A 26,408-nucleotide genomic window follows, 5' to 3' on the forward strand; every position below is an offset into this window, starting at 1 on the left:
TTTTGTTTACTGTTTTGTTTCTTCTTTGAAGAATTTTCTGATTTTTGGTGTTTTGGGAACCGTCGTTTTGGCCAAGCCTTGAGAGCAAGGCTGCTACTACTACTGCTGCTACTGCTGCTGTGTGGACGTGTGACGTGAGTGTCCACTATGCAAGATGACACGAGGAGAATGAGTCGTTTGGGTGGCCAGATGGCGAAGACGTACCCGAGAAGAGTGGTGATCAACAGGTACGCGAAACGGATGGAGGATGAGCTGGACCTGGTACCTGGCGACAGAATCGAGGTGCTCGAGGCCGATGAGTTGTATGGGGACGGCTGGTACACGGGGAAGAATCTGTCCCGCGGAAGCCAGGTCGGGCTGTTCCCGGAGGTTTTCACGAAAGTGGTCGACGCTGAAGAACCGTTCCCGGGAACGAAACTGGACAATGCGCGGAACAGCAGCCTCAATGCTATCAGCGACACCATGAACGATATTGATAAGGCGCTCAATGACTTGCAGAACGACAATCGGCCGCTACAGGATCAGACCGCCAGCGGTGCCGTTTCTGGGGAAGAGTCCCCCGCGTCGCTGAGTTTTTGGATGACTATTCCAGCGTTAACCAGGGGTCAAGTTTTACATTTCCGAGGGGGACGCCTCGCAGACAATACCTCCGTTGATACATTGACCAATTTCGATCTTTCGAATGTAACGAACTGGACTTCAAGCGAAGTGGCCGGGTACTTTTGTGCCAGAGGGGTGGATAGGGCAAATGCTGCTCAATTTGACAAGCACAACATTACAGGCGCCATACTAATGGAGCTGGAATTATCACATCTGAAGGAAATACAGATTGAGCCCTTTGGAACAAGATTTGAAGTCTTCAAAGAGATAACTCGCATCAAAAACGAGCCGAAAGTTCCTATAATATCTGCTGGGAGTATCCCCAGCTTGTCCAGTGGGGTGAACCATCTGATGCCTGCCCCGTCGGTGTCACCTTGGTCTATGAGTAGTAACGAACAGCGCCAAGGTCCAAGCCAAGTGCTGATTTCTAACGGATCCTATAGCAGTGGCACGAGAGTAGACGAGCGTCATCTGAGAACTGCATCGGAGAAACTGGCCGGATTGGCAATATCTTCGAACGAACATATCTTCGACGAACCAGGCATAGCCCCGAAACCACCCTCATACCCAAGTCCTGTTCAGCCACCACTATCTCCAGTCTCCAGAGGAAATGGCAGCTCCCACTCAAGCAGCCCGATTTTCCCACAACAGCAGTTTCAGAAATCGATCAACAATTCAAATGTTTTACATGAAAGCTTCAGCGATAGTAGAGACACTAGACAGCCGTCATCTCAATCCTCAGGCGACTACGATGGGCAACATCAGTCTTTTACTCTAAAAGATTTCAAAGTACGTAACATGAACAGGAAACTCGCAGGGCACGAGAGACATGATAGCCGAACCGGTACAACACCACCTTTAGATGCTGTTACACAGATGGGCTATGCTTCAAGAGCCACTATAACTCCGTCTGAGTCTACAAGTCTGAAAAGAAATTCTGTGGTGTACACGCACAGGAAGTCCGTATCCGGTGGATCGTTTGTCGATCTTTTTGATAGAATATCGTCTCTATCCCCGAGCAGAAATAGTATGATAGATAATACGACAGGTCACAGGGATATCTCGCATTCGCATTCTAGATCGTTGTCAGGAACGAAAACACTACCGCAATCGAGGAGACCATCAACTGCTAACGCAAACATGGCATCGCATTCACGGAACGCCTCCTGGCAGAACAACACTAATAGTATTGATGCTTGGAAGAGGAAACATAGAAGAAACTCGTCCATGTTATCGTTCTTGTCCCCCAGTGAAAAGATGGTCTTTTCGCCCACTCAAATTTTGAGAAAAAACAACACTGGAGGCTCCAATGACAACTCCCCGAAACCATCCCACTCTAGGAATGGCTCTGTTAGCAGTCCTCTCAAATCAGAATACACAGAACTCCCAATGACGCTACGTTCACCAACGCAACAAAAACACAAAACGCCAAGGAAGAAAAACAGACACTCTACTCTAATAGACCCATCTGCAGTGGCATCTAAGGCACCACCTCAACAGACGGCTAGCCATCATAGGCGCTCCTCTACAAGCAACAGTCAATCAAAACCCATGACAAGACCTAAGCTGGAAAATGCTGAAACCCAGAACGCAACTTCGAGCTCATCATCAAAATCGAAGATCAAGTTTCCTGGATCCAAAAAACAGCAAACATCAGCGTTTCAAGAGGGAATCCGAACCATCAGTGTAGATGATGCGATAGAAAATGCGGATTGTTCTGGTTGGATGAGAAAGAAGGGCAGTGGCACAGTGGGTACTTGGAAAAAGAGGTTCTTTACTTTACACGGTACAAGACTATCATACTTTGTTAGCCTATCCGATGTCAAAGAAAGGGGTCTAATCGATATCACAAGTCATCGCGTGGTTCCAGTTGATGACGATGACAATATACTCTCTCTCGCAGCAACTTCAATGGGGAAAGGTAAATACTGCTTTAAATTGGTCCCACCACAACCGGGCTCCAAGAAAGGTCTTACGTTCACCCAACCCCGTGTCCATTATTTTGCAGTGGATTCTAAGGATGAAATGAAGGTTTGGTTATCTGCTCTAATCAAGGCCAGTATAGATGTCGACAGCGACGTTCCCGTAATCAGCTCATATGCAATGCCAACGATATCTTTATCCAATGCCCAGCAGATGTTGAAGGATGCTAAGACCGAATTGGTTCTGCGAGACCACCAACGCCTTAAAGAAAAGGATGATGGCCGGTTGATGTGGGAACAGCAACAGAAAGAAAACGACAAAAGAAAATCTGCATTTTAACGCTCCAAATTTGCATACAGTCTAATTATGTAGATTATTTATATTCGTTATATGAGTTTTCCCTTTAATTTTTAATACGTTTCTAAGAAACATTTGCTACCTCGTTACGTATCTCCCATGAATATTGTTACAACAAACAGTTATGTTACTCCATCAACCATTTTCTTCTTTTTCCTTGATTATTTGATTGTCCGTAATAATCCCCGTGCACCCCCAAACAACATTTATTATTCTTGAATATGACACTTTTGTAAAGCATCAATAATGACCTGGTTACCCATTGGATCCAAGTTCAGCGCAATCGTGTACTCCTTTATTGCATCCTTCTTTCTTCCCATTGTTTGATATATTTGTCCCAGCATAAAATGAACCGTCACTTCCTCCGGGCTGAGTTTTGTCAGACTCTCAAAAATGTACATCGCTGAACTAAACTTCCCCAACGAGAAGAGTAATTGGGCCTTTTTGTACTTTGGAATCGTCATTTCGGGTTGTAATTTCTCAGCTAGCTCATAATAGGTCAGTGCTTGATCCGGTAGATTCAACTTTTCCAGAGAATGCCCACAGCAGCATATTAGTATCGCGTTGACCGGATTGATGACTCTTGCCTTTTCGAAATACAGCAAGGCTTTGTCGTATTTCCCCAACCGTGATGCACAGTCTCCAAGACCGTAATAAGCGTTATAATGCTGCGGATCACAGGCAATGGCCTTCCTATACATTATCTTTGCAGTATCATATGTTTCATTGGCCGCATGTTCGTGCCCCTGTAGCGTGTATGCATAGGCAAATTTCCGATCCAAACTCGTCGCTTTCTCAAATGCCTTGATCGCCTCACCATGATCTTTGATTAGCGAGAAATAATTACCCACAACACACCATGTTTCTGGAGCTTCCGGAAACGAGTTCATCAGCTCATCTGATAAGTTGAAAAGCGTGAACTTGTCCCTTAGATGCCACAACAGTAGTTGAAAAAAATTTCCAGGTCCTTCATTCTCGTAGGTTGGAAATTTCGTAAGTTCTGGAAGTATTTCAGCGACTATCCCGTAATTTGAAATCTCATAATGAAGTTTCCCCATCTGAGCCTGACACCAGGGCATATTGTTCAAGATATGTGCCGGTAGTTGGTCGTTCATAATCCTGATAGCATTATGAGAATTGAACTGTGACGACCTTTTCAAAACTTTTGTAAATGTGTAGAAAAGATCCTTAAAAGCACTGGAAGACCCAGAATTTGACGTGAATGCAACCTCCTCAGAATTATTCGCTCGAAATTGATTTACATCAATTAATGACCTCGCGTTAGGGTTGCCCAACTTATTCATATGGCTATAAGTGTTGGTGGATGTCAATGACTCACCGAGGTTATATTTCCTCCTTGCAGAGCTTCCAAGGGTGTGACTTGGATGAGAAACGTTTTTAGGAGTCTTGAAAGCCATTTTTGCATCAGCGGAAGCAAACAGTTTAGACGGTGGGGTTGTAACAATTTTATTTCTGTTATTATACCGAGCCAGCGATCCTACCTTTGGCTGTTTGACAGCGGGCAGCGTAAAATTAGCAGTGTCTACTATTCCCGCAGTCTTGTCATATCCGAGAGGTTGCTGATGTTGCTGCGATCTTGCAGTTGTGCTTTTAAAAGTGCCGCTATTTGAGTGTGCTTGTGAACGAGGGTATGACACATTCCCACTTGCATGGGTGTACATACCTTTCTTAGCATCCGACTTATTGATATAAGTCTGTCTTCCGTCAAACTTAGCATTGGCACCTTGTTCACTTGCACTGAAAAACAGGGTTTTCAAATCTATGGAAACTTTAGCGTTGAAAAGAGACGTGTAGGACTCCCATAAATACGGATTCAACTTTAGTGCTTCAATATGGTGATTTATACTGGCTTTGTCATCATAAAATGATCCATACAATTTACCAATTAGACAGTGTATTGTTGCTAAGTCCGGCATGAAGAAGAAATCAAAACTTTGATCCTTTTCAAACTCAGGCAATCTCATCACTAAATGCAAGCAAGCACTTTCCTCATTTTTTTCCAACTTTAAGGCGCATCGACTGTATATGTAGGCGATACCGATATGCACATTTCTCATCTTTTCTGTTATCAAACATGCAGTCTGATATTCATTGTTCAAATACAGGGAAAGAGCATACAAGTAGATGGACTCGATTCGATAAGGATTAGATATAGGGAGCCCAGCACATTCTGTATGATACAGTTCGGAGAGGAAAACAGCGGTTTCGAAGTTCATGTTTTGTAGAGATAACTCAACACTGCCCTTCAGTTCCGTAATCAATTCATTTAAGGGGCTGTACCCGTTGTAGTAACCCTCTGGAACTTGTATATCATTTTTGGACAGAACTTGGTTTGTGTCCTGACCAGATTGTTGTCTCCTCATTCGGGGACTCGTAGTCCTTTTATGAAGGTTAGAGGGAAACAACATTGATATTTAAAGAGAAGTGTCAGGTCTTCTGACCTCTAGATACAACTGTCTCCAAAACAAACACCACCAACTGTTCAGTTCTTACCGAGTGCTTCCGGGAATCACCTTGCCTCACAAGCCTGAGATTTTCAGGTTTTATTTTTTTTCTCTTATATTTTTTTTATTGCAATTCATTTTTGTAACTCATATCTTATACCCACCCGACAAGAAGGGGGGTTCCGCTTGGAGCAACGGTCCCAACTCTGTTCAGCAGAGCATGTATACACGGAATGGTACAACCACTACAGCTGTTACCAGTTCACTTGCACAAGTAGATATATAAGATGCGCACTTCGAGAGTCGAACCGGAGACGATCCACGAAATTAATTTCCTTTTTCGGAAGTGACGCGTAAATTAGATCTTTTCGAAATCTCTTGAAAAAAAAAAAAAAAAAAAGAAGAACTGGCACAATTAATTGACTGCTTTGGGCAAGAATTGGTGTTGGAAGTCCACTGAAATTGATAAGAGGTTAGTTGGATTTGCGGTTGCAGTGTTTACTCTCTCCATTAAATTCCAAACGATACCTACCCGCAAAGTTTGATTTAATTGCTATTTCAATTTGCTTCTACCAGTAACTTTCGCTCAGGGAGATCGTCCAATAAATTGCTTCTCCCCCACCACATACTTAGGAAATCGTTAGTTCCATTAGAACGCGAAAGAGAATTGGATCTAGGTTTGAATACATTTGCAAAAAGCGGGGACTGTGTTAGGCCTTAGTGACCGCAGTATACACATCGTTTTCAAACGGAAAGTGAGGAAAACGAACGGGAAGGCCTTATTGGAGCTGTTTCTTCGAGGACATTTTATCAAATCAAAAAAATCTGCTAAATGCCAATTACAACTTTGATAATGGACGCCGTAGACAGTAACTCCAGAACTCAGTTGAACGATAGCATATCTATGCCAGCAACACTACCAAAAATCACTGCCACTTCTTTTGATAGCGACGTAACCACGTCGTCAATTGAAAGTGGGAATCTTCGAATGTTGCAAAACCCAAAGGAGGTTCTGACAGCGTCTGATCTATCCACAGGTACTCTAAGTCCTCCAGTGGGACAACCGATCATAGAAAGGGCAACGTATTCTGAGACTGACGTGTACGAATGCTATATCAAGGGCAGCGAATCGCGGATTGTGATGAGGAGAACACGCGACGATTGGGTAAACGTAACCCAAATATTTAAGATTGGCAAGTACACGAAAAACCACAGGACCAAGATTCTGGAAAAAGAATCACAGGACTTAGAGCACGAGAAAGTACAAGGTGGCTACGGTAGATTCCAGGGGACGTGGATACCTTTGGAGAGCGCACGTAAGCTAGTAGAAAAATATGGTATAACGAACCCTGTGGTTGAGGCAATATTACGCTTTTCGTTGGACCCCATGAATCCGCCGCCAAAGAGAACGAAAAACAGCATTCTCAGAAAGACGTCTCCGGGGAAAAAGATATCGTCGCCTTCAAGTTATAACAAGACACCAAAGAAGAAGAACATGAGCGCGTCAGGCTCACTCACAAGCGGCAACTCCTTACTATCTACAACGAAAAAGAACTCCAAAAGAGGGGCCAACCCCAGTCCTTTACAAAACTTGGTTTTCCAAACCCCGCAGCAATCTTACAGGGGGTCAACAGCTGTAACGGAACCGTACGAAGTTAGCTATTCTAAAGAAGCATTGCAAACATTTGACGAAAGCGGGAACTCTACGATATCGCTATTCAGTTCAGACAGTACACCTCGGACCAATGAATATTCAGCATCACAAAAACCTTTGCAATTTTATCCAGTTCCTACGAGTTTGAACAGCTCTAGAAGTAAGCCTGCAAATGAAATGGTGGCTAACGAAAGAAACAATACAACTGCCGGGACGGACAACAAAGCACCGAAGACCGGAAACAATGGCGAAAGAGTCTTACGTACTGCTAATCCTCCATCGCAACAACCAAGTTTCGTTAATTACAATGCTAAGAACAGCACTGTTGAAAAGAGGCCCAGCATAAAGTCAGTAAAACCTCGTGATAAGGTCATATTTTCAAATATGAACAAAAATAACGTGATGATACACGGTAGATACAACACAGGGAAACGTAATTCTGAACAACAAACTCAGTTAGAATTACAGCAAAAAAACTCCCAACGACCACAACAGGAGACATTATTGGATCATTTTCACAGCAATAGCGGCACCCCAAGTACAGAAATTGGCCACGAACCAGCTTTGTCTGCCGCTGAGACCCAACAAGCCACCGTATTAGACGAGGAGGAGTACAAAAGAGCGATTCTAAACTCTTTATCAGTAGAGATTACCCCAGATACTTTATACATGCTTCCGGAAGAGCTTTACCATCCGCCACCAAACCTGGAAATAAACTTTGAATTAGATGATCAAGGCCATACACCGTTGCACTGGGCTGCGGCAATGGCAAATATACCTCTACTGAAGCTTCTTTTGGCCTTAAACTCGAATGCTTTGTATTGTAACCATAAGGGATTCAATTGCATAACGAAAGCTGTCTTCTACAACAATAATTTCAAAAACGGAACGTTTGCAGAGTTGATATCGATACTAAGAATTTGTCTTATAACACCAGATAATAATGGTCGACTACCACTGCATTACCTTGTAGAGCTCAGTGTCAATGACTCAAAGGATCCTGTAGTTGTTACATCGTACACGGAACAGATTTTGCAGGAGTTGGGGAAATCTGATTACAGGCTTTTACAAATGTCGTTAAATCGTCAAGATTCTGCTGGAAACACGCCCTTGCATCTAGCAGCCTTGAATTTGAATTTATCGTTATTCAATAAGCTATGTCTACTGGGATCATCAGTTGATATGATAAACAACGAGAAACAGACACCAATTGATATATTGTCACAGTTTAACTTAATGTTGCCTACAAAACCAGACGGAAATGACGCTGTAGGTGGTATTGTTGAAGAGAATAGTAATGAATTGGTTGATCAACCAAAACAACGACATGACAGGACAAAACCAATCTTCATTCAAAAAACACCCAAGAACGAGTCGGCAAGACAGTTTTTGTCTACACATGACGATATCACTAACAACAGCAGCTCTTTGAATTTGATAATGGAAGACCTATCTCATATTGATGAGCTTGTGACTTCTTCTGTTGTAAAAGACCCGAAAATACCCCAGCCAATCTTAACTTCACCCATGCTGCAGTTGAAACAGATTGAAGAGAACAGTGGTAACCTAATAAACTCTAGGAATAACAATAGCATGGCACTAAAAATGCTACCGTTGTCGAGCTCTCCATCGCCCAAGAAACTTCGTTCAGGGAGACCTTGTATTTCCAAACTAAGCAGTAGAATAGCGAATGTATCCAAAAGACTAGTAGATGCAATCGACGAAGATATGGCATCTATAATCAACGAGCAGCAATCTATGGAGGAAAACTTAAAATCTTTGCGAAAAAACCTCGATACAGTTAAAAAGAGGAAAGATATCATATATTCGAACGTCAAAGTGAATTCATTAGAATCAATGCTGGAAAAAGTGGACGCTACCAGAAATACCCTTTCCTTAAAGCAGGAAAAATTCGTCAAGACCATCGAAAAGTCTCAAGCGCTACGCCTGGCAACAATAGTTCAAGAGGAAGAACATAACTGTCTTACTGAAGAACAATCACCAGATATTTTACGCGACGCCGTTACGTTGACCGTTTTGCAATTTAAAAGAAGAATGTGGCTAAAGCGGTTAAGTGTTGACATTACAAATCACACTTTTACAAAGAAAATCAAAAAGTATAAGCAGTTAATTGGTCTAACATTCGAAAATATTGATACCAAACTGGAAGAAATTGAGAGCGAATTACAAACGGATCTGAAATGATGCGAATTACCAAAAAACCCATATAGATAACATAAATATTCTCCTTTAATAACTACTTTTTTTCCCTCATTTGATTTTTGCTATTTTAAAATAATTGAAAAGCTGAACATGAGGGAAAAAAAATAAATCAGACTTAATCACTTAAAGTATGGGTTAATACGCATTTAGATATAAACTCCGCAACTAGACCCTGCCCGGAACTGTAGAAAAGCATACGCATCTAGATACAGATGGCGACTACGAAGGTTGAAGGCACTACAGACGCTGAAGAAAAGCCAAAGGAGTTTGTTAGACCCCCATTTGATCCCGTCGGGGATATCAAAAAGGGAATAACTCATATGCTCTTCAATCCGGATGCTACCTTAATTCTACTTCCCATTTTACTTTTAGGAGAATCAATGGCTCTGAAGTTTATAACAAAACAGATACCTTACACCGAAATTGACTATGAGGCTTATATGGAGCAAATAGACATGATTGTCAAGGACAAAAATCTGAATTATGCGGAAATCAGAGGTGGAACAGGTCCTTTGGTGTACCCTGCCGGCCATGTGTGGATTTACCGATTTATGTACTGGGTTACAAACGGTATGGAAGATTTAGCAATGGGCCAGCAATTTTTCAGGTACTTGTACATTGGAACTCTTTTTTTCCAGTTGCTTACGTATTACGAACTTCAGATACAGCCATGGTGCGTTGTTCTTGCTTGCCTTTCCAAACGCTTGCATTCAATCTTTATATTGAGATTGTTTAACGACTGCTTCGAGACATTTTTCATGGTATCCAGTATATACTTCTTTGTCAAGGCATGCAAGTCCAAAAGGCGTACCCCATGGGTGACTCTAGCGAGTGTCGCTTATACGTTTGCTGTAAGTGTGAAGATGAACGGTCTCTTATTTCTACCTGGTGTGCTAGTTGCGATATATCTGTTGACTGACGGTAATTTGATCACTAGCATGACCTATGTTTTAGGGATGGCTGCCTGGCAAATCGTCGTTGCGACCCCATTCTTGTTGCACTTTCCTCGAGAGTACATTTCAGGTGCCTTCAATTTTGAAAGGCAATTTTTCCACCATTGGTCTATCAACTGGCAGTTTATCTCCGAGGATGTATTCCTTGGTCAACTGTTTCAGAGAGGTTTGTTGATCACCCATATTGTACTGCTTGTCATTCTGATTTTGTTTAAGCACGTGGAGATCATCCCGGATGGTATCAAATCCTTGGTACAGCCTCGAACCTCGGTGCACAAACTCTCATCCACCGAGTTAGTGAACACTGTTCCCTTCATTCTCATCATGAGCAATTTTATAGGCATCATTTGCGCCCGGTCATTGCACTACCAATTCCTGTCATGGTACCACTGGACGATCCCTATCTTGATCCATTGGTCCAAACTACCATTTTTCATTGGCCCCATCTGGTATGTCTGCCACGAGTGGTGCTGGAACTCGTACCCACCAAACGACACAGCCAGCGTCCTGCTCTTTTTCTGCAACACCTCTCTCCTGAGTATAATTTTGCTAGTGGAGAACTTCAAATTTTACCTAGATACGGCCCTGGAAGAGAAGAAAATGCAGTGAGAATGAGCCACCATCAGCATGCAACTGCGACTGCATCTGCGTCTGTACCTGTCGACCGACCACTAAATAATCACGTGGCAGATTTGCAATACAGTTATATAACGCCAGATCTTGGAGGCAATCGCCGAAAAAGGGGAGAAAAAGAATAACAGCAAACTTCCATTTTTTTGTTTTACTTAATTTTTTTTCCTCTTTTTTTGTTTTTGGTTCGATTTTTCACTTGGTTTCTCGCTCTATACGTAGAGCCTCGGTTTGGAAGCGTACAGTACTTTTCCGTTCAGGTGCAACAACCTTGATCGTTTGCGTCCGAGTTTGATCGTTGTTTCCTTTTATCGCCGTTCAGGGTCCTCCGCTCTTTTTATTCAACCATTATTTCACTTGTAACATTCCCACGAACTAGTGCTTTTGAAAATCTTTATCACGGTTCCTACAACCTAGTTGACTATTATCATACTACTTTCGGACTTACAAGGTAAATGCTGGACTTCGAAAGGCAAGGCTCACAGCAGCAACAGCGACAGCAACAGCAACCACTACCCCCACCACAACTCCCCCAGCAACAGTATGGGATCCCACCGGGGGATAACGAGGGTGTAGACTTGCAGGGGGACAAAAAACTGCTAAACGCATATATATACGACTTCCTATTGAAATCGTCTTTGAATAAAACAGCTTTGGCGTTTTGTGAGGATGCCATTATTGAAGAGAATGGATATAGGCCAGTGAGGACCACGGCGGACGCTTCCGTCCCGCCAAGTTTTATACCAATGCATAACGCACCTTACAGTTATCTGTTTGAATGGTGGCAGGTATTTTGGGACCTATTTAATATCAAGTCCGGCAGGGAAGGATCTGTTCTTGCGCAAGAGTATTACAAGATATTGCTGACGCAGAGGCAGCAGCAACAGATGTTCAGGAACATGCAGATTACAGCAGCACGGCAGCAGTATCTGAAGAAACAGCAGCAACATGAAGCACTGAAGCAGAATGTTTCGCAGAGGACAGCTTCGCAACAAACAAACACATCGGAGATTTGCCCAGGGATGAACATGAATCTTCCAATTGGTATTGATAATTTTAAGCTAAATTTGGCACCACAGGGACCACCAGGCCCACAGGGACCACCAGGCCCACCAGGCCCACCGGGACCACCGGGAGCACAACTGCAACAAGGTATGGTACACCCTCAACCACCATTGCCAAATACCCAATTCTCCCAACGCTTTTGGCAACCTATGTATCCAATGTCTTCACCGGCAGTCGATGAACACCCAACGTTATCCCATCAACATCAACATCAACAGAACCAATACCCATTGCCACAGTCGCTACCAGCACAGCAACAGGGGAACCAGCATTTACAGAACCACCTGTACCATGGGGCTACAAACGGCCCAGATACCGCGGCACTGCTTTCAAACACCGTACCATCCAACCCAGACGATTTCCTCATACTGGGGGACTCCAACGTAAACGATAAAATAAACGCTTTCCCAATGAACAGCAATGCCACCAATGGTGGCGCAAAACCTCAAGAACGTGCTAGAAGTGGCAGCAAATCCAAGCAGTCATTGAACAGCAAGACTAAGAATAGGCAAAGTGTTAGTTCAGCTGCATCGAAGAAGAGAAAGATTACACCAGCTGCACAGATGGCGTCCCCTCGATACGCTACAGACATGGATAAGTCGTTCCCGCAAAATAGTACACCGACCGCCACCAGCATATCGAGCTCCGCCAAAAACCCAGGGAAAAATGTTACTACACCCATAGGCATCAATAACGAATACCTCGCGAAACTAGGGAAAAAGGATATGCTACCGCCTTCTTCTACAGGTGTATCACCTATGGTTATCAATTCTCCAGATTACAAACCGAAGAAGACACATTTGAACGAAACAGCATCATCTGAATCACCGAAAGGATGCGTAAGACGGAAATCAACCACAGCCATCGGAAGTAAGCTGGGGAAATATAATCCTGACAAGAGCGAAAGATCGAACATTCAAGAATCCAATTCAGAACCAGTGACACCATTATATCCAACACCTTCACAATCAAAGTCGCAGCGGCAAACAATGCCAAGCTCACAACTCTCCACGGCGCACGAAACAAATAGTCTCAAAAATAGAAACATGCTCCCAGCATCACCGGAGCCAGCGGCAAACATGGGAAGGAAAACGTGGATGGAACCAGCGAATTCGAACTCTATCGCTGCGAACTACAATAACACTAACACTAACCAAGAAAAACCGGAATCATATATGAACGACACCAACCCTGCTCAATACAAAATGGGCAAGACGAATGAGGAGGCGACAGCGGCGTTTGACCCTCTGGGTGACCCTATGCCAAATGGATATCGATTTTCGGATGAGCTGACAGACGATATGCTGTTTCTCAACACTTTCATCGACCCAACTCCAGCGGATTTGGGTAACGTCAGCTCAGGACCGAACAACGAGGCTAATATTCTAAACCTCGGCGCATTGGACGATACAGTCGAGGAAAAACCGCATTTCAACAATCCAAAGTGGCAGTAAGTACAAATATATATATATATAGCCCCTGAGGTATGTAAAACCCTCCATCAACGATGTCAAAGTCCGCCCACTCATCTTTATGCGGGTAATGAATGGGTTATTCAACCTCATTTTGAGACGTTATTTTTTTTTGGTCTTGAAAATTTTTGATGGGCAAAAAAAAGAGAAAGAATCAAACAATTTTTTTTCACTTTGCCAATAATCATCTCATTATGTTTTAAAGTATGAAAATAAAAGGTAAGAAAGACCGGTAATATACTCGTGATAGACAAACTTATAGATTTGAAGAGATAGAAGCTGTGGAGAAGAAGGTGTTTAGCATTCTATTTTATTTTATTTTTTTCCTATTCATTTTTTTGCACCCTTTTCATTGTAATAGCGCTCATTTAGCCATTTTGCAATTATATTATTTCATAAACCCTGGTCCCACACTACCTAAACAACATTTCGTTTTGGGAACCTCGTTTAACTCATTCATTATTAATTGAACACACATCTACACAAGTTCTGTTGTGTGCTACTACTATTGGTATCTTTCCATAATTTTTGTTTAGACCTCATAACGTCTTTATTGACATATTGAGGAAAAGCACCAAAACAAGCATCAACTTAAGCAATTTATGCATCTTTTTGACATTGCAGTCAATTTATTCACACTTCTTTCATTCTCTATCTAAACACTTTTTTTGGGATAAAAGAAATTAGATATGCCCGGTAAAATAGTTAACGTTGCATTTCTGTCGCAAGTAGAAGATGTCGACGAATATTTGTTGGAATACAAAAAATTAAAACAAATCAACGGAAGAAACAACAGATTTTACCAAAATAAGAGTGTTGATTCCTACGATAGAAAGTTTGGTCATGAAAATTCACCCTTAAGCGGTAATCCAAATAATGTAGCCTTCCAGAACGGCGGCAACAATAACAGTATCAATTACAACGGTAATATTTACAACACTTTGGGAAATTTCAACAAACAGACTAACCACTCCATGGGTTACGGAAAGAAAAATATGTATAACGGGAACAATCACAGGAACAACACCAACGGTAAATTTAATAATAGCTCGCATTATTACCAAAATCAACAAAATGATACGGCAGATTTCTCTTATCCCTCTGCATACAACCAGAACGATCTTGTCGCTAATCAGTTGAAACAAACCTATCACCAGTTGTTCTATACGGAAAATAATACTGAGACAGGTTCTGGAGGCTACAAAGAAACTAGCCCCTTCATGTCCACTAGTGAGCCTTTGAATCCACAAGTCAACACTTCCATTAGATCCCTTTACGAAGATGTGAAATCGTCCATTGGACAGACATCATTTGCATATGGCACAGGTGACCAATTTACTGGATTTCCATCTTTCCCCTACCAGCAGCAACCGGAAACCGACAGTGCTCTTTTATTTGGTTCTGATCTCAATGGCAAAAAGACTTTAGCTACAGGAAAGGAGAGCTTACAAGCGCCGAAGGGGACAGGAAGTTACTCGGGGGCAGCTCAAAGATTCTCACCGTATTTAAATGGACCTTTCGGGTCAGCATCTCTTTCTAATTCAGAGACACTAATGGCTTCTTTGTCTCCAACCACTAGTAACGATATATTCCAATCCCCAAATTTGCCGTCAGCGAGTTTTGGGATGAATCTAAGCCCAGGAGTTCCGCTACCCGATATCAGCAATGGCACAGTTGGAATTGATCAACAATTGACGCCAGGTAACAACACGCTAGCAGGCTCCAAGCTTGTTTCATCAAAGGAAAGAGCTTTGGATATGGCCCAGCCGTTCTCTGGTGGCTCGAAGGCGTCTTCCATTAATTGGGGTTCTAATGTATCCAACAATGTATCATCGTCAACAGGTAATGGTCCATTTGGGATATGGAATAGTGACATGAGTGTATGGAGTTAACATTTTTATTTAATTTATAAGGATTGGGGGAGGGGGTAATTAATCAATTCGATGTCGTGTAACTGTAGTTTTTACATTTGTCATGCTCGTGGTGGGAAGATTGCAGTGGTGCACTGCTCTTAATTACATGAATATCTTTTTTATATGTACTATTTGTCATTAATATTGAGAATATCTTGGAAAACTCTTTGCAACTCTTGGGCTTTAACCCTGCCCTGAAACTTTCTCATTCCTTGACCTACCAAGTACTTCACCGCTTTTGTTTTGCCAGCCTTGATCGATTCAATTAGTTTTGGATTATCAACTTCAGCTATAATGGTTTTACATTCTTTTTCCAACTTGCTCTTATCCATATCACTTAGCGCCCCAATGTCAAATTGCCTTATCAGACCTTGGAAGTCTACATCTTCAGTTTTTTTGATATAGTTTGAATCTTTGAATTCTTTCAAGACATGGAACAGTAATAATTTCCCACTAGAGCTCGTGATGTCTCCGTTATCCACCAGCACAATTAATTCTGAATATTTCGTTGGCGGCAGAATTTGCAAAAATTCCTTTAATGGGATATTCAATTTGTTTAGATTCCCCAAAAGTTCGTGAAGTACCCAGCTGACGACCAACTTTGATCTAACCTCGTTTGGAGCGTTTTTTTGGTATTCATGAAAGGTTTCGATAAAAAATTGTTTCACCTCCTCATTATTGTAAAGCTTGCTCAATTGGCTGGATATCGACAACATTTTGGCATCCTTAACTGTCAAGTTGAAAGGTTCCGCCAAAAATGACCGGATCTTGACATCGGACGATTCCGGCAAAATTTTTCTGACATTTTCGATAACGTCCGCATCTAATGTGATGAGTCGCAACTCTGGATCTGGCATGTATCTGTAGTCAATAGTTGTTTCTTTACTTCTCAATTTTACTGTTTTTGCTCCATCCCAGCCACGGGTTTCTTGATGCTTTAAGAACTGATCAGCTTGTCCACTTTTGATGATCTTCAGTTGCCTTTGATACTCGAATTTAATGGCATTCACTATGGAAGACGTGTTAGGTAAGTTTTTCAATTCTATTCTAGGGTAATCGTTAATAGAGACGTTTACGTCTACTCGCATAGAACCAGTCTCCAAATCACCTGTTGAAATTTTCAGCTGACGAACCAAGTCCTGATATTTCTTGATAAATGCTCTCACCTGGTCAACATGACTGAAATCCGGCTCAGTCACCAACTCAATCAGGGGAACATTCGATCTATTCAAATCAATCATACTTTGGGCACCATTATCCCCGGTAATGTAATGGGACATACCAGTATCTTGTTCGAGTTGTAGTTGAGTAATGTTAATTCTCTTCTTCTCATCTTTGATCCGATCGATGTCTCCGAACATTTCCAAATAGCCACCTTTAGCTATAGGCGAATAGTGCTGCGTAATCTGATATCCTTGTGGCTGGTCTCCGTAAAAGTAATGCTTCCTATCGAATTGAGAGTTAAGATTGATGTCACTGTTTAGAGCAGAAGCCAATTTTAATGCGTAAAGCACACATTCGTAGTTTAATTTCGGCTTTGTACCAGGAACCGCAATGTCAAAGTAACTCGTGTGAAAGTTTGGCTTTGAGATAGAAGCGAAGGGGTCGTTGGTAGAAAGTGAGAACAGCTTGTTTCGGGTACACAATTGAGTGTGAACTTCAAGTCCACATATCAGTTTAAAGTTGGGATCTGTAGTAAACCTTCTTTTAGATATCGTGTTGCGCAGCAGACGATACCTGATGCTAGCCATCCTCCTTCAAAAAACAAAAGAGATGGAAAAAACGGCTCGGGCGCAGATTAGGAGAACGCTTTGCACAGCAAAAAAACGTATAAATTCCCAGTTAATATCCAACAAAATTGAAACGCCAATTCTGTCAAGTTGGAACTGTACCAACCGCTGGGGGTCTGCGCAGTCGGGACGCTGTATGCCATTGAGTTCGATATTCGATGTAAATCGGGTAACAGTTTCGGATCTTTAATCCTGGAAAAAACAAACAGAAAAAAACTGAAAATAAAATAACAAGAGAATAAAATATTCAAAGACTAGGAGAGGAGAGTGCTGAGCTCTGCCATTGCGACGCTTGCTGGATATTGGAGGTAGAGACAATTAAGAAACAGATTGATTACTAGAGGTATTTTTCTTTACTTGTTTTTTTATCTATTTTTTCTGTTCTTCTTTGTTTACATTTGTGGCTTGCACAATGTTTTCGACCCCGTTAAAGAACAGAATGGACTACGGGTCGACGCCGTTTAATCCAACGCAGAATAATAATGCTGGTAGTATGCAAGATGGTAAACACAACGAACTGAACAACTCTGTACCGAATATGATCTCAATGCAATCCAACTTGAATAGCAATCCTGGTGCTATGGCAAGTGCGCTAGCTAACAACCATTCTCTGGATTCTACAGCCTCAATAAACTCCAACTTTGCGGACGTTAATGAACATATTAGAGTTAATGGGATTGGAACGAAGGAACCCTTGCATTTAGCTTCGGAATACGTTGATCATTTGTATAATAGGGACTTGAACACTCCAGTGCTGGACGAAAGATCATACTATAACAATGGTGTGAACTACAACTTTAGCAGGGAGGTCGGTGGTCTTGGCGCCTTTACCCCGTTTGAAAGGACTTCCGTTATTAACATCCCTGACAAACTGTTGCAGGAAGCATCCAAGACTGAAATTAAAAGCGACATGGGTCTGTTCCCACAGCTGGACAGATGCTGGATTACAATTGATAATAAATTGATCCTGTGGAATATTAATGATCCAAACGACTTTCAATGTATCGAAGAAATCAAGCATACTATTTTAAGTGTCGCATTGGTCAAGCCAAAGCCAAACACATTTGTTGACGCTGTGAAACATTTGTTGCTGATTTCGACACCTTTCGACATCTACATCTTGGCAGTATCTTGGGATAAAAAAACCAACGACCTAAATGTCTATAACAGTGGTATGAGCGTGTCGATTAGCGGTATGGGCCTCTTAGATATTGCCTCTTACGAAAAAACTGGGCAGGTATTTTTTGTGAGTAAGTCGAACGGGTTGAATGTTTGGGAGTTGCAGTACACTGGATCTGATGATTGGTTCAACAGTAAGTGCAATAAAGTGTGTTTGACTCAGTCCACCTGGTCCAACCTGCTGCCAACTAACTTGATGTCCAAAATTCCAGGTACTAACTTAGTACAGTCTCTTTTCGAAGAAGCCAAATACACTCAAGAAGTGATCTCACAAATGACTGTTGATCAATCAAGAGGTATTATTTACACACTATCATCTAAATCGTCTGTCAGGGCATACCGCATCACTGATAAGAAATTGGAAGGTCCTTTCACCATTGAACCATCCTATATCAGCAGAATAATAGGTACCACAACTGCGAGAGGGGCTGCCATTCTGGGTAAGAAGTATCTGAAAATTTCTAAAATCATTCCAGTTTCACAGAAGGAAAACGGTGATCTCTTTTTTATTTTATTAACAGTTGGTGGTGTGCGGCTCTATTTCAACGGTTCCATTGGCAGATCAAATATCGAAGCTATCAGACTGGAGTCCATCAAATTTCCACCAAGCGCTGTTACACCGGATGTTTTGGAGCAAGAGATGCAGCAACAGCAACTTGAACAGCAGAAGAAAAACCTACCATTCTACTTCAATTTGTCGTATTCTGAGTCCATATTGCTGAAACTGCAAAAAAAGTCATCCGTCTTACTGGAAACTACCAAAGTATCAACTGTTATATCTCCAGGTATTTTTTTCTCTGCTGTGGTTAAATCTCATTCTCAACAGAGTCCCCCCTATAACAGTTCTCAAGTACCAAACAGCACTATCACCAATCCGCCAGTGACACCGTTCCAAAGTAGTACAACGAATACTACAGGTGCTGCCAGAACAGCCACGAACACAGCAACCGCTGCAAAAAACTCCACAGGCACTATCCAACAGCCAACTGTGCTACAACATCGGTTATTCGTTAGTGTACCCGATTACGGTATACTGAAGAACCACGGAAAATACGTTGAAAATGCTACTTTTCTTGATACTGATGGACCCGTGAAAGATATCATACCCTTGTCCCCATTATTCAATGCCACAGACAAACCAGCAGGATATGCTAATGAATTTGCTACCCAGTACACAACTGACGATTTCCGTATTGCCGTTCTCACAAACAGCTCCATTGAGATATACAGATACCGTACTCCAGACGAAGTATTTGAATTGCTAATTGATAACCCATTGCCATTTGTCTTGAACTACGGTTTATCGGAAGCATGTTCCACGGCGTTGTTTGTTACCTGCAAGTTCAACAAACCCGAATTATTAAGATCTGCTGCCTTGACCTTTTTGACTGTTGGTATCCCAGGGGTTGTTGACATTAAACCTAGATATAATAGGTACTCACCTTCCACTGTTTCTTCATTCCTAAACAAACCTTCTTTATCGGTTACAGGGAGTAGAGGAACTTCTTCCCTAAATGCCACTACCAACTTCAGCCTGGACGATGTGATATTATCACCAAGATTTTATGGTATGGCTCTGTTGATGACGCGTCTTTTTAGAGATATCTGGGACAAGCCCATTTTCCAAGCTGCTACTAATTTGAAATACGATCAGATGGGAAATGTCATTAGTACTCCGGAGCTAAAAGACAAGAGTATTATATCGAGAATTTCCATTTCGAAGCCAGATATCGAATACTATTTATCATCTGTGATGATTCTAAACGAGTTCTTTTCAACCTACGGGGATTCAATCACTCAACTCTCTACCCCATCACTTGCGGCAGATCGGAATGTGGATAAGGGGGAAGAAGTGGCTAACCAAGCAGAGAATATTGCCGTCAACTCATTGATCAGACTTGTCTTTTCTGTCAAGGAATCGTTGTCGTTTTTGAATGTTCTGTATGAAGAAAGTGAAATAGAGGGATTTGAACACCAATACCTGGCTTTCGAAAATATTTTGAAAGAGTTACAAACGAATGTCCAAAACAAGTTGCTCAAACTGAAGTTTAAGGACATATTCGCTCCAAATGAATCGACAAAGGCATCCATTCGTGAGATCCTTCTTTCTATCATAAACAGAAACATTAACAAAGGCGCTTCTATTGAATATACCGCCACCATTCTACAAGAACGTTGCGGTTCCTTCTGTTCGAGTAACGACATCCTAAGCTTCAAGGCTTTAGAGCACTTAAAAAAGACGAAGGAAATCAAATCTAGCGATTACGATGGTATATGCTACCATTTGGATAATGCTATAAAACTACTACAAAGCATAGCGAACGAGTTAACTGTTGAAAAGTTAAAAGAAGCTGTGTCAATCATGCTGAGTGTGAACTACTATCCAAAAACAATTGAATTTCTACTAAATATTGCAAATTCGATTGACAGAGGGAAGCTAGCTTACCAATACGTTGCCAATGGCTGCTTGGAAAATGACGAGAGGAAGAACTATTATGAAAAGCGAATTGTTATCTACGACTTGGTGTTTGACACTTTAGTTAAGGTGGATGAATTGACTGCATCCAATCCTTCATCAATCAAGGGACCATTATTGATGTCCAAAGACGCAGTTGCTCTAAAAAATGAGAGCTACGACAAAGTTTTGCATTATGATGACAAGTTATTCCACTATTGCATGTACGATTGGCTAGTTTCGCAAGGCAGTGAGGACAGATTACTTCAACTGGATACAAATTACATCCTACCCTACTTAGAGGAAAAATCAAAGGGTTCCTTGAAGATTACAAACTTGATGTGGATATACCATTCGAGGAAAGGGAACTTTTTAAAGGCTGCAGAAATTCTGTACAATCTGGCCATTTCTGACTTCGAAATCAAACTAAATGAGAGAATTGAATGTTTGTCCCGTGCGAACAGTTTCTGTAATAGTGACTGTCCACCAAGCCAAAAGCAAGGTATGGTTCAACTAACGGGTACCATTCAAGAGCTTTTTGAGATTACCAGCGTTCAAGACGATACTCTATCATTGGTGAGCACCGATACCAGAATTGCCACAGACATTAAGGTAGAATTGATGAAGAACTTGGACAGTAATATTTTACCTGTCAGTGACTTGTTCAACGACTACGCTGTGCCCTTAGGCTATCATGAAATAGCGCTAACCATTTTCAAGATTTCTGATTTCAGAGACCAAGAAGAGATCATGGCTAAGTGGGAAGAGCTTTTCGATTCTTTGAAGAGGGAACTAAATACCAGCGGAAAGATTGAGGATTCGAGAAACTTTATCGCTCTACTATCCAACGTTGTTGTGAAGGTTGGTAAGAAAGTTCATACTTCCGAGTTTGTGTTCCCAATCTCAGAACTTTTCCCAAGGATTTGTAACCTCTTCTATGAAAATCTTCCTCATGATCATATAAAGCCAGGTTCTGTCATCTCCATTTTTGTTTCCGCACAAGTTTCCTACAACAAATTATACTACGTGTTGAAAGATCTGATAGAAGTTGGAGATCCATCCAATAAATTGTTTGATAGGGAAATGGTATGGCTAATAAAAGAATGGTTCAAATCGGACAGAAAGTTGAGTGATATCATACCTTACAATGAAATTGAACAACTGAAGGAGTACAGCATAGAGTCCGACCCGATTGAGAAATATCATAAGAGAACTGGTAACAGTGTGTGAAGGGTAAACTCATATATTTTCTGTATACTAAATAACTATGAATAATAAGGTCCATGCTAAAGCAAAAAGAGCAGCATGATATTACTGAATTTTTCAAAGAGAGAGAGAGAGAGAAATTTAGTAAGAAAGAGATCAACAGCAAAAACGACATTAACAACTAATATAAAGTATGTGACATGTAAACGCAGAATAGTCTTGAATAATGTTAGACTATGGTAGGTGTGTTGGTTCTCTCTAGTTCTTTCGTTCTGAATTTGAAAGAAGCAACAGCCAAAAAGAGTGATAGAACTTACCAACGAGTAAGAAAACTGAAACGAACACTCCCATCCTGTTACCTCTGTCTGCAAAAGATTTATAGCATGCAATTAGTATTAAATCCTGATATTATCCTGCAGCGAGTACTGGACTGGAAGACCGAAAAGGAAAGCGCACTTGTTTCAAGCACCAAAAGTGTTTTCCCCCGAATAAGTCACATAAAGGAAACCGTCCTTATCCTTGTGTTCTTGGTAGATAGCTGACATCAGTGCTGCTGTGGGAGGAAGAGTATCGTTAACGAATATGAAAATGGCCTTCTCCGGTGGCAGCATGATCCTCTTTCTGATCACGTAAACAAACTGCCCTACGGTCAGGTCGGCGGGCACCAGGTACTTTCTCTTGTCAATCTCTGGGATATCAGATTTCTCCGCTCTCTCGCAGATCACTGGAATTCTGTTCTGGAACTTATCAGATATTCTCTCGGACTCTGCCTTCCTCTTCTCAAAGGGATACTCTGACTTGAAGGAAGACTTCATCTCCGCTTGTGTTTCTTCTCAAAGGGGTGGCAGCTCACCAAAAAGAAAAGACTGTATACAGATATATAAAGGAGATGTTTTGATATGTCCCCAACAAAAAAACCGTTCAGTGATACTTTATCTATTAGGCTCGACAGACCAGCTGGTACGAGAGTTGACCTCCTTTACTGTATCCAACAACAAATATGGGGTGTCACAGTACCTTCAATCTTAAAGATTCCGAGATCAACCAAAAAAGACACTCTCCCTTTACACTTTCTCAAATAAGCACATGTTACCCGGCCTTTTGGTTGAACCGTCTCTCGAAGTAGTCTCGAAGGAGGATTCGGGCTGTTCGTGTAACGTGTATCGTTTCAGATTGAGTATATCGGTTATTCAGTGTACAGTATATATATAAGAATGTGTGGTGAGGGACGGGATCACCCCGTCGTCTCGACTAACACACGCTTTCTTCGGGTGCTCTATAATTTAAAGATCTTTAGTTTGAAGACTGTGTCGTTGATGGATTGCTCCTCATCGGCAATGGCGTCGCTCCTGGCATTGTCAAATTTGCAAATATCAGATCTGCAAATTTTGTTCAGCATCGTACTGTGCTCCTTGACAATGTCGTCGAGGTTGATGGTGTCCTTGACAACGTCGTACTGGACAAGGACGTCATCTGTAGCTTCAAGGCCGCACTTCTTTCTCAATTTCTGGATTCTGTTCACCAACTCTCTGGCCAGACCCTCGGTCTTCAATTCAGGGTACATGTTTGTGTCCAAAATAATTAGCACATCTTGGTCTGTTCTCGTCTCGTGACCCTCTTCCGCTGCAGACTCTGGTAGACCTCTGATGGCATTCAGGTCCCCCTTAACCAGTTGGATCCCTGCGACTTCCAGTTGGCCAGTCTTTAAGTACATGCGGACATCGTCCGAACTGACCGATGGTAGGGCATCCTTGACCTTCTTGGCGTCCTTCTTCAATTTTTTCCCAAGAACTGGCCAATCGGCCACGGCTTTGTATTCGACGTTGTATTTGGCTTCGTCGTCCGTAATAATAACGTCGCGGACGTTTAGTTCTTCAACGATGTAGCCCTTCAAAGCTTCAACGTCCTTCAAGAAAGACTTGTCGCTGTGCAATATGACTAACGTCTTCAACGGAGTCTTCAAAGAAATGGTTTTCTTCTCACGGATATTTCTACCCAACTCAATGACAGATTGCATCCTGGCTACCGCAGTTTCAATAGCCTCATCAAAGAACTCTTGTCTCACTACAGGGTATGATAGGAAGTGGACAGATCTGCTATCTTTGCTGAACTGGGCCAGGACTTCATGAGGGATGTACTCCTTCAATCGTAAGTAGATACCGTCAGCCAAAAATGGCGTGAATGGAGCCATGGCGCGTACAAATGTAAACAAGGCTTCAAACAGGGAGTTCAAAGCCTTCAAACAGTCCTCGACACCACTCTCACCCTTCAAACGACGACGGTTAAATCTAATGTACCAGTTGGTGAGCTCGTCGATGAAATGCAACAGTTTTGGAACAACAGTGTACAGTTTGTAACTGGACATCTCTTTGTGGATAAACTGAACAAGAGATTGCATAGACGCCAAAATCCACCTGTCCATAACATTGTCGCTGACAACGTTAGGGTCGTACTTGAAGTCCACGTCAGAAGTTTTCTTTAGCAGAGCAATCTGCCCGTCCAAGAATTTGAAGGAGTTCCACCATGGAAGCAAAACTTTAGAGACAACTTCCTTCACACCTTCCTCTTTGAACTTCAAACTTTCAGCCTTCAACACTGGAGAGTTGATTAAATATAGTCTTAGCGCATCAGCACCGTACTTTTCCAGCACAATGTTTGGATCTGGGTAGTTCTTCAAAGACTTGGACATCTTTCTCCCATCAGCAGCCAAAACAATACCGGAGACAATGACGTTCTTGTAAGGAACCTCACCAAACAAGTGAGTACCCAAAACACTCAGAGTGTAAAACCAGCCTCTCGTCTGGTCTAGCCCTTCAGAGATAAAGTTTGCTGGCACTCTTTGAGCAAATTTCTCCTTGTTTTCAAATGGGTAGTGCTGAGAAGCGTATGGCATAGAACCAGATTCGAACCAACAGTCGAAGACCTCTTCGACTCTCTTCAATTGGCCCTTCCCTTGTTGGGATGGAATGGTCAATCCGTCAATGGAGTCACGATGCAAGTCCTTGATGCCAGAAACACCAGATAGTCTTTCCAGCTCCTCAACGGAGCCAATACAGACAACCTCTTCATAATCATCGGAAACCCACAATGGAATTGGAGTACCCCAGTATCTGTTTCTGGATACGTTCCAGTCACGGGCATTGGCAATCCAATTAGCGAATCTTTTCTCCTTAATGGTCGATGGAACCCAGTGAGAGTCCATGACGGATTCCAATAGTCTTGGAACAATCTCCTTGACACGGATAAACCAAGCTGGAACAGTTCTGTACAGCAATGGGGTATCGGATCTCCAACAAAATGGGTAAGAATGGCGAATTTGGGAAGTAAGCAGCATGTTGCCAGATTCCGTCAAATGCTTAATGATATGCTTGTCGGCATCTTTAACATACATACCGGCAAAATCGGTAACTTCTGGGGTAAAGTTACCTAAGTCGTCAACAGGGTTAGGGAAGGTGGAGCCCTCGTTCACAATACCGGCTGCTAAACAGGCCTGGTAATCCTCTTCACCAAAGGCTGGGGCATTGTGAACAATACCGGTACCGGAATCGTTTGTGACGTAAGAGCTGGATATAACTCTGAAGGCTGTGTCCTTGAATTTCTCGGCAAAGTATGGGAATAAAGGTTCGTATTTTAGACCTTCCAAATCCTTTGCTGGGATCTTTTCGACGACCTTGTACTTTTCACTCTTTGGTTTCTTGTACAAAGTGTTGATCAAAGATTCTAACAAAATGTAGTAGGCGTCCTTGTTTTCATCGTAGATCTTGACGTATTCGAACTCAGGGTTGACACAAAGAGACAAGTTAGATGGAAGGGTCCATGGGGTGGTGGTCCAGGCAACCAAGAAAGTGTTTGGCTGGCCGACTACTTTGAAACCAATGGTGACAGCTGGGTCGTTGACGTCTTTGTAGTTTTGTTGAGCCTCGAAGTTACTCAATGGAGTGGTCAACCCTGTGGAGTAAGGCATGACTCTGTAACCACGATACACCTGGCCCTTGCTGTGCAGTTCCTTGAACGCCCACCAAACGGACTCCATGAAGGATGGGTACATGGTCTTGTAGTCGTTGTCGAAATCGATCCAACGACCCAGACGGCCAATTGTTTTCCTCCAGTCAGCCGCGTAAGTCATGACGATGGATCTACATTCATTGTTGTAATTTTCCAAACCGTACTTGAAGACGTCGTCCTTGCCTCTGATCCCCAATTTCTTGTCAATGATATGTTCAATGGGGACACCGTGAGTGTCCCAACCAAACCTTCTCTCGACGTGGTGGCCTGTCATGGTGGCGTATCTTGGCACAATATCCTTGATGGTAGATGCCAGAATGTGACCATAATGGGGGGTCCCAGTAGCGAATGGGGGACCATCAAAGAAGGAAAACTCTGGCTTGTCCTTGGTCAATTCCAAAGAAGTGTGGAACGCATCGATTTCATTCCAGAAAGAAAGAACCTTTTCTTCCTCCTGGGAGAAAGAGAAATGGGTCTTTTCTTCAGCCATTATATAACAGTCTGGTTAGTTGTGTATT

General features: G+C 42.2%; 10 protein-coding genes across 10 annotated transcripts; 6 read left to right on the forward strand and 4 right to left on the reverse strand.

The window, feature by feature from the left end:
- Positions 1 to 147: 147 nt before the first annotated feature.
- BOI1 (Boi1p) lies at positions 148 to 2,862 on the forward strand (the record flags this gene model as incomplete). The annotated part of the gene is made up of 1 exon (XM_022611509.1): positions 148 to 2,862. One exon carries the CDS (start codon positions 148 to 150, stop codon positions 2,860 to 2,862), a length of 2,715 nt encoding a protein of 904 aa, XP_022462911.1.
- A 227-nt stretch (positions 2,863 to 3,089) lies between these two features.
- CDC27 (anaphase promoting complex subunit CDC27) lies at positions 3,090 to 5,309 on the reverse strand (the record flags this gene model as incomplete). The annotated part of the gene is made up of 1 exon (XM_022611510.1): positions 3,090 to 5,309. The coding sequence occupies one exon, from the start codon at positions 5,307 to 5,309 to the stop codon at positions 3,090 to 3,092; it is 2,220 nt and encodes a 739-aa protein (XP_022462912.1).
- An 868-nt stretch (positions 5,310 to 6,177) lies between these two features.
- On the forward strand, positions 6,178 to 9,204 carry SWI4 (SBF complex DNA-binding subunit SWI4; the record flags this gene model as incomplete). The annotated part of the gene is made up of 1 exon (XM_022611511.1): positions 6,178 to 9,204. One exon carries the CDS (start codon positions 6,178 to 6,180, stop codon positions 9,202 to 9,204), a length of 3,027 nt encoding a protein of 1,008 aa, XP_022462913.1.
- A 230-nt stretch (positions 9,205 to 9,434) lies between these two features.
- Positions 9,435 to 10,784, forward strand: ALG3 (dolichyl-P-Man:Man(5)GlcNAc(2)-PP-dolichol alpha-1,3-mannosyltransferase; the record flags this gene model as incomplete). Its single annotated transcript, XM_022611512.1, has 1 exon — positions 9,435 to 10,784. The coding sequence occupies one exon, from the start codon at positions 9,435 to 9,437 to the stop codon at positions 10,782 to 10,784; it is 1,350 nt and encodes a 449-aa protein (XP_022462914.1).
- A 476-nt stretch (positions 10,785 to 11,260) lies between these two features.
- On the forward strand, positions 11,261 to 13,324 carry KNAG0B02270 (LisH domain-containing protein; the record flags this gene model as incomplete). Its single annotated transcript, XM_022611513.1, has 1 exon — positions 11,261 to 13,324. The coding sequence occupies one exon, from the start codon at positions 11,261 to 11,263 to the stop codon at positions 13,322 to 13,324; it is 2,064 nt and encodes a 687-aa protein (XP_022462915.1).
- Positions 13,325 to 14,031: 707 nt separating this feature from the next.
- On the forward strand, positions 14,032 to 15,234 carry KNAG0B02280 (uncharacterized protein; the record flags this gene model as incomplete). Its single annotated transcript, XM_022611514.1, has 1 exon — positions 14,032 to 15,234. One exon carries the CDS (start codon positions 14,032 to 14,034, stop codon positions 15,232 to 15,234), a length of 1,203 nt encoding a protein of 400 aa, XP_022462916.1.
- Positions 15,235 to 15,383: 149 nt separating this feature from the next.
- PET112 (glutamyl-tRNA(Gln) amidotransferase subunit PET112) lies at positions 15,384 to 17,006 on the reverse strand (the record flags this gene model as incomplete). Its single annotated transcript, XM_022611516.1, has 1 exon — positions 15,384 to 17,006. The coding sequence occupies one exon, from the start codon at positions 17,004 to 17,006 to the stop codon at positions 15,384 to 15,386; it is 1,623 nt and encodes a 540-aa protein (XP_022462917.1).
- Positions 17,007 to 17,457: 451 nt separating this feature from the next.
- On the forward strand, positions 17,458 to 21,909 carry NUP170 (Nup170p; the record flags this gene model as incomplete). The annotated part of the gene is made up of 1 exon (XM_022611517.1): positions 17,458 to 21,909. The coding sequence occupies one exon, from the start codon at positions 17,458 to 17,460 to the stop codon at positions 21,907 to 21,909; it is 4,452 nt and encodes a 1,483-aa protein (XP_022462918.1).
- A 437-nt stretch (positions 21,910 to 22,346) lies between these two features.
- ATG8 (ubiquitin-like protein ATG8) lies at positions 22,347 to 22,700 on the reverse strand (the record flags this gene model as incomplete). The annotated part of the gene is made up of 1 exon (XM_022611518.1): positions 22,347 to 22,700. The coding sequence occupies one exon, from the start codon at positions 22,698 to 22,700 to the stop codon at positions 22,347 to 22,349; it is 354 nt and encodes a 117-aa protein (XP_022462919.1).
- A 461-nt stretch (positions 22,701 to 23,161) lies between these two features.
- ILS1 (isoleucine--tRNA ligase ILS1) lies at positions 23,162 to 26,380 on the reverse strand (the record flags this gene model as incomplete). The annotated part of the gene is made up of 1 exon (XM_022611519.1): positions 23,162 to 26,380. One exon carries the CDS (start codon positions 26,378 to 26,380, stop codon positions 23,162 to 23,164), a length of 3,219 nt encoding a protein of 1,072 aa, XP_022462920.1.
- Between the last annotated feature and the right edge of the window lie 28 nt (positions 26,381 to 26,408).

This window comes from Huiozyma naganishii, chromosome 2, assembly GCF_000348985.1.
Source record: "Huiozyma naganishii CBS 8797 chromosome 2, complete genome".
Taxonomy (NCBI): domain Eukaryota; kingdom Fungi; phylum Ascomycota; class Saccharomycetes; order Saccharomycetales; family Saccharomycetaceae; genus Huiozyma; species Huiozyma naganishii.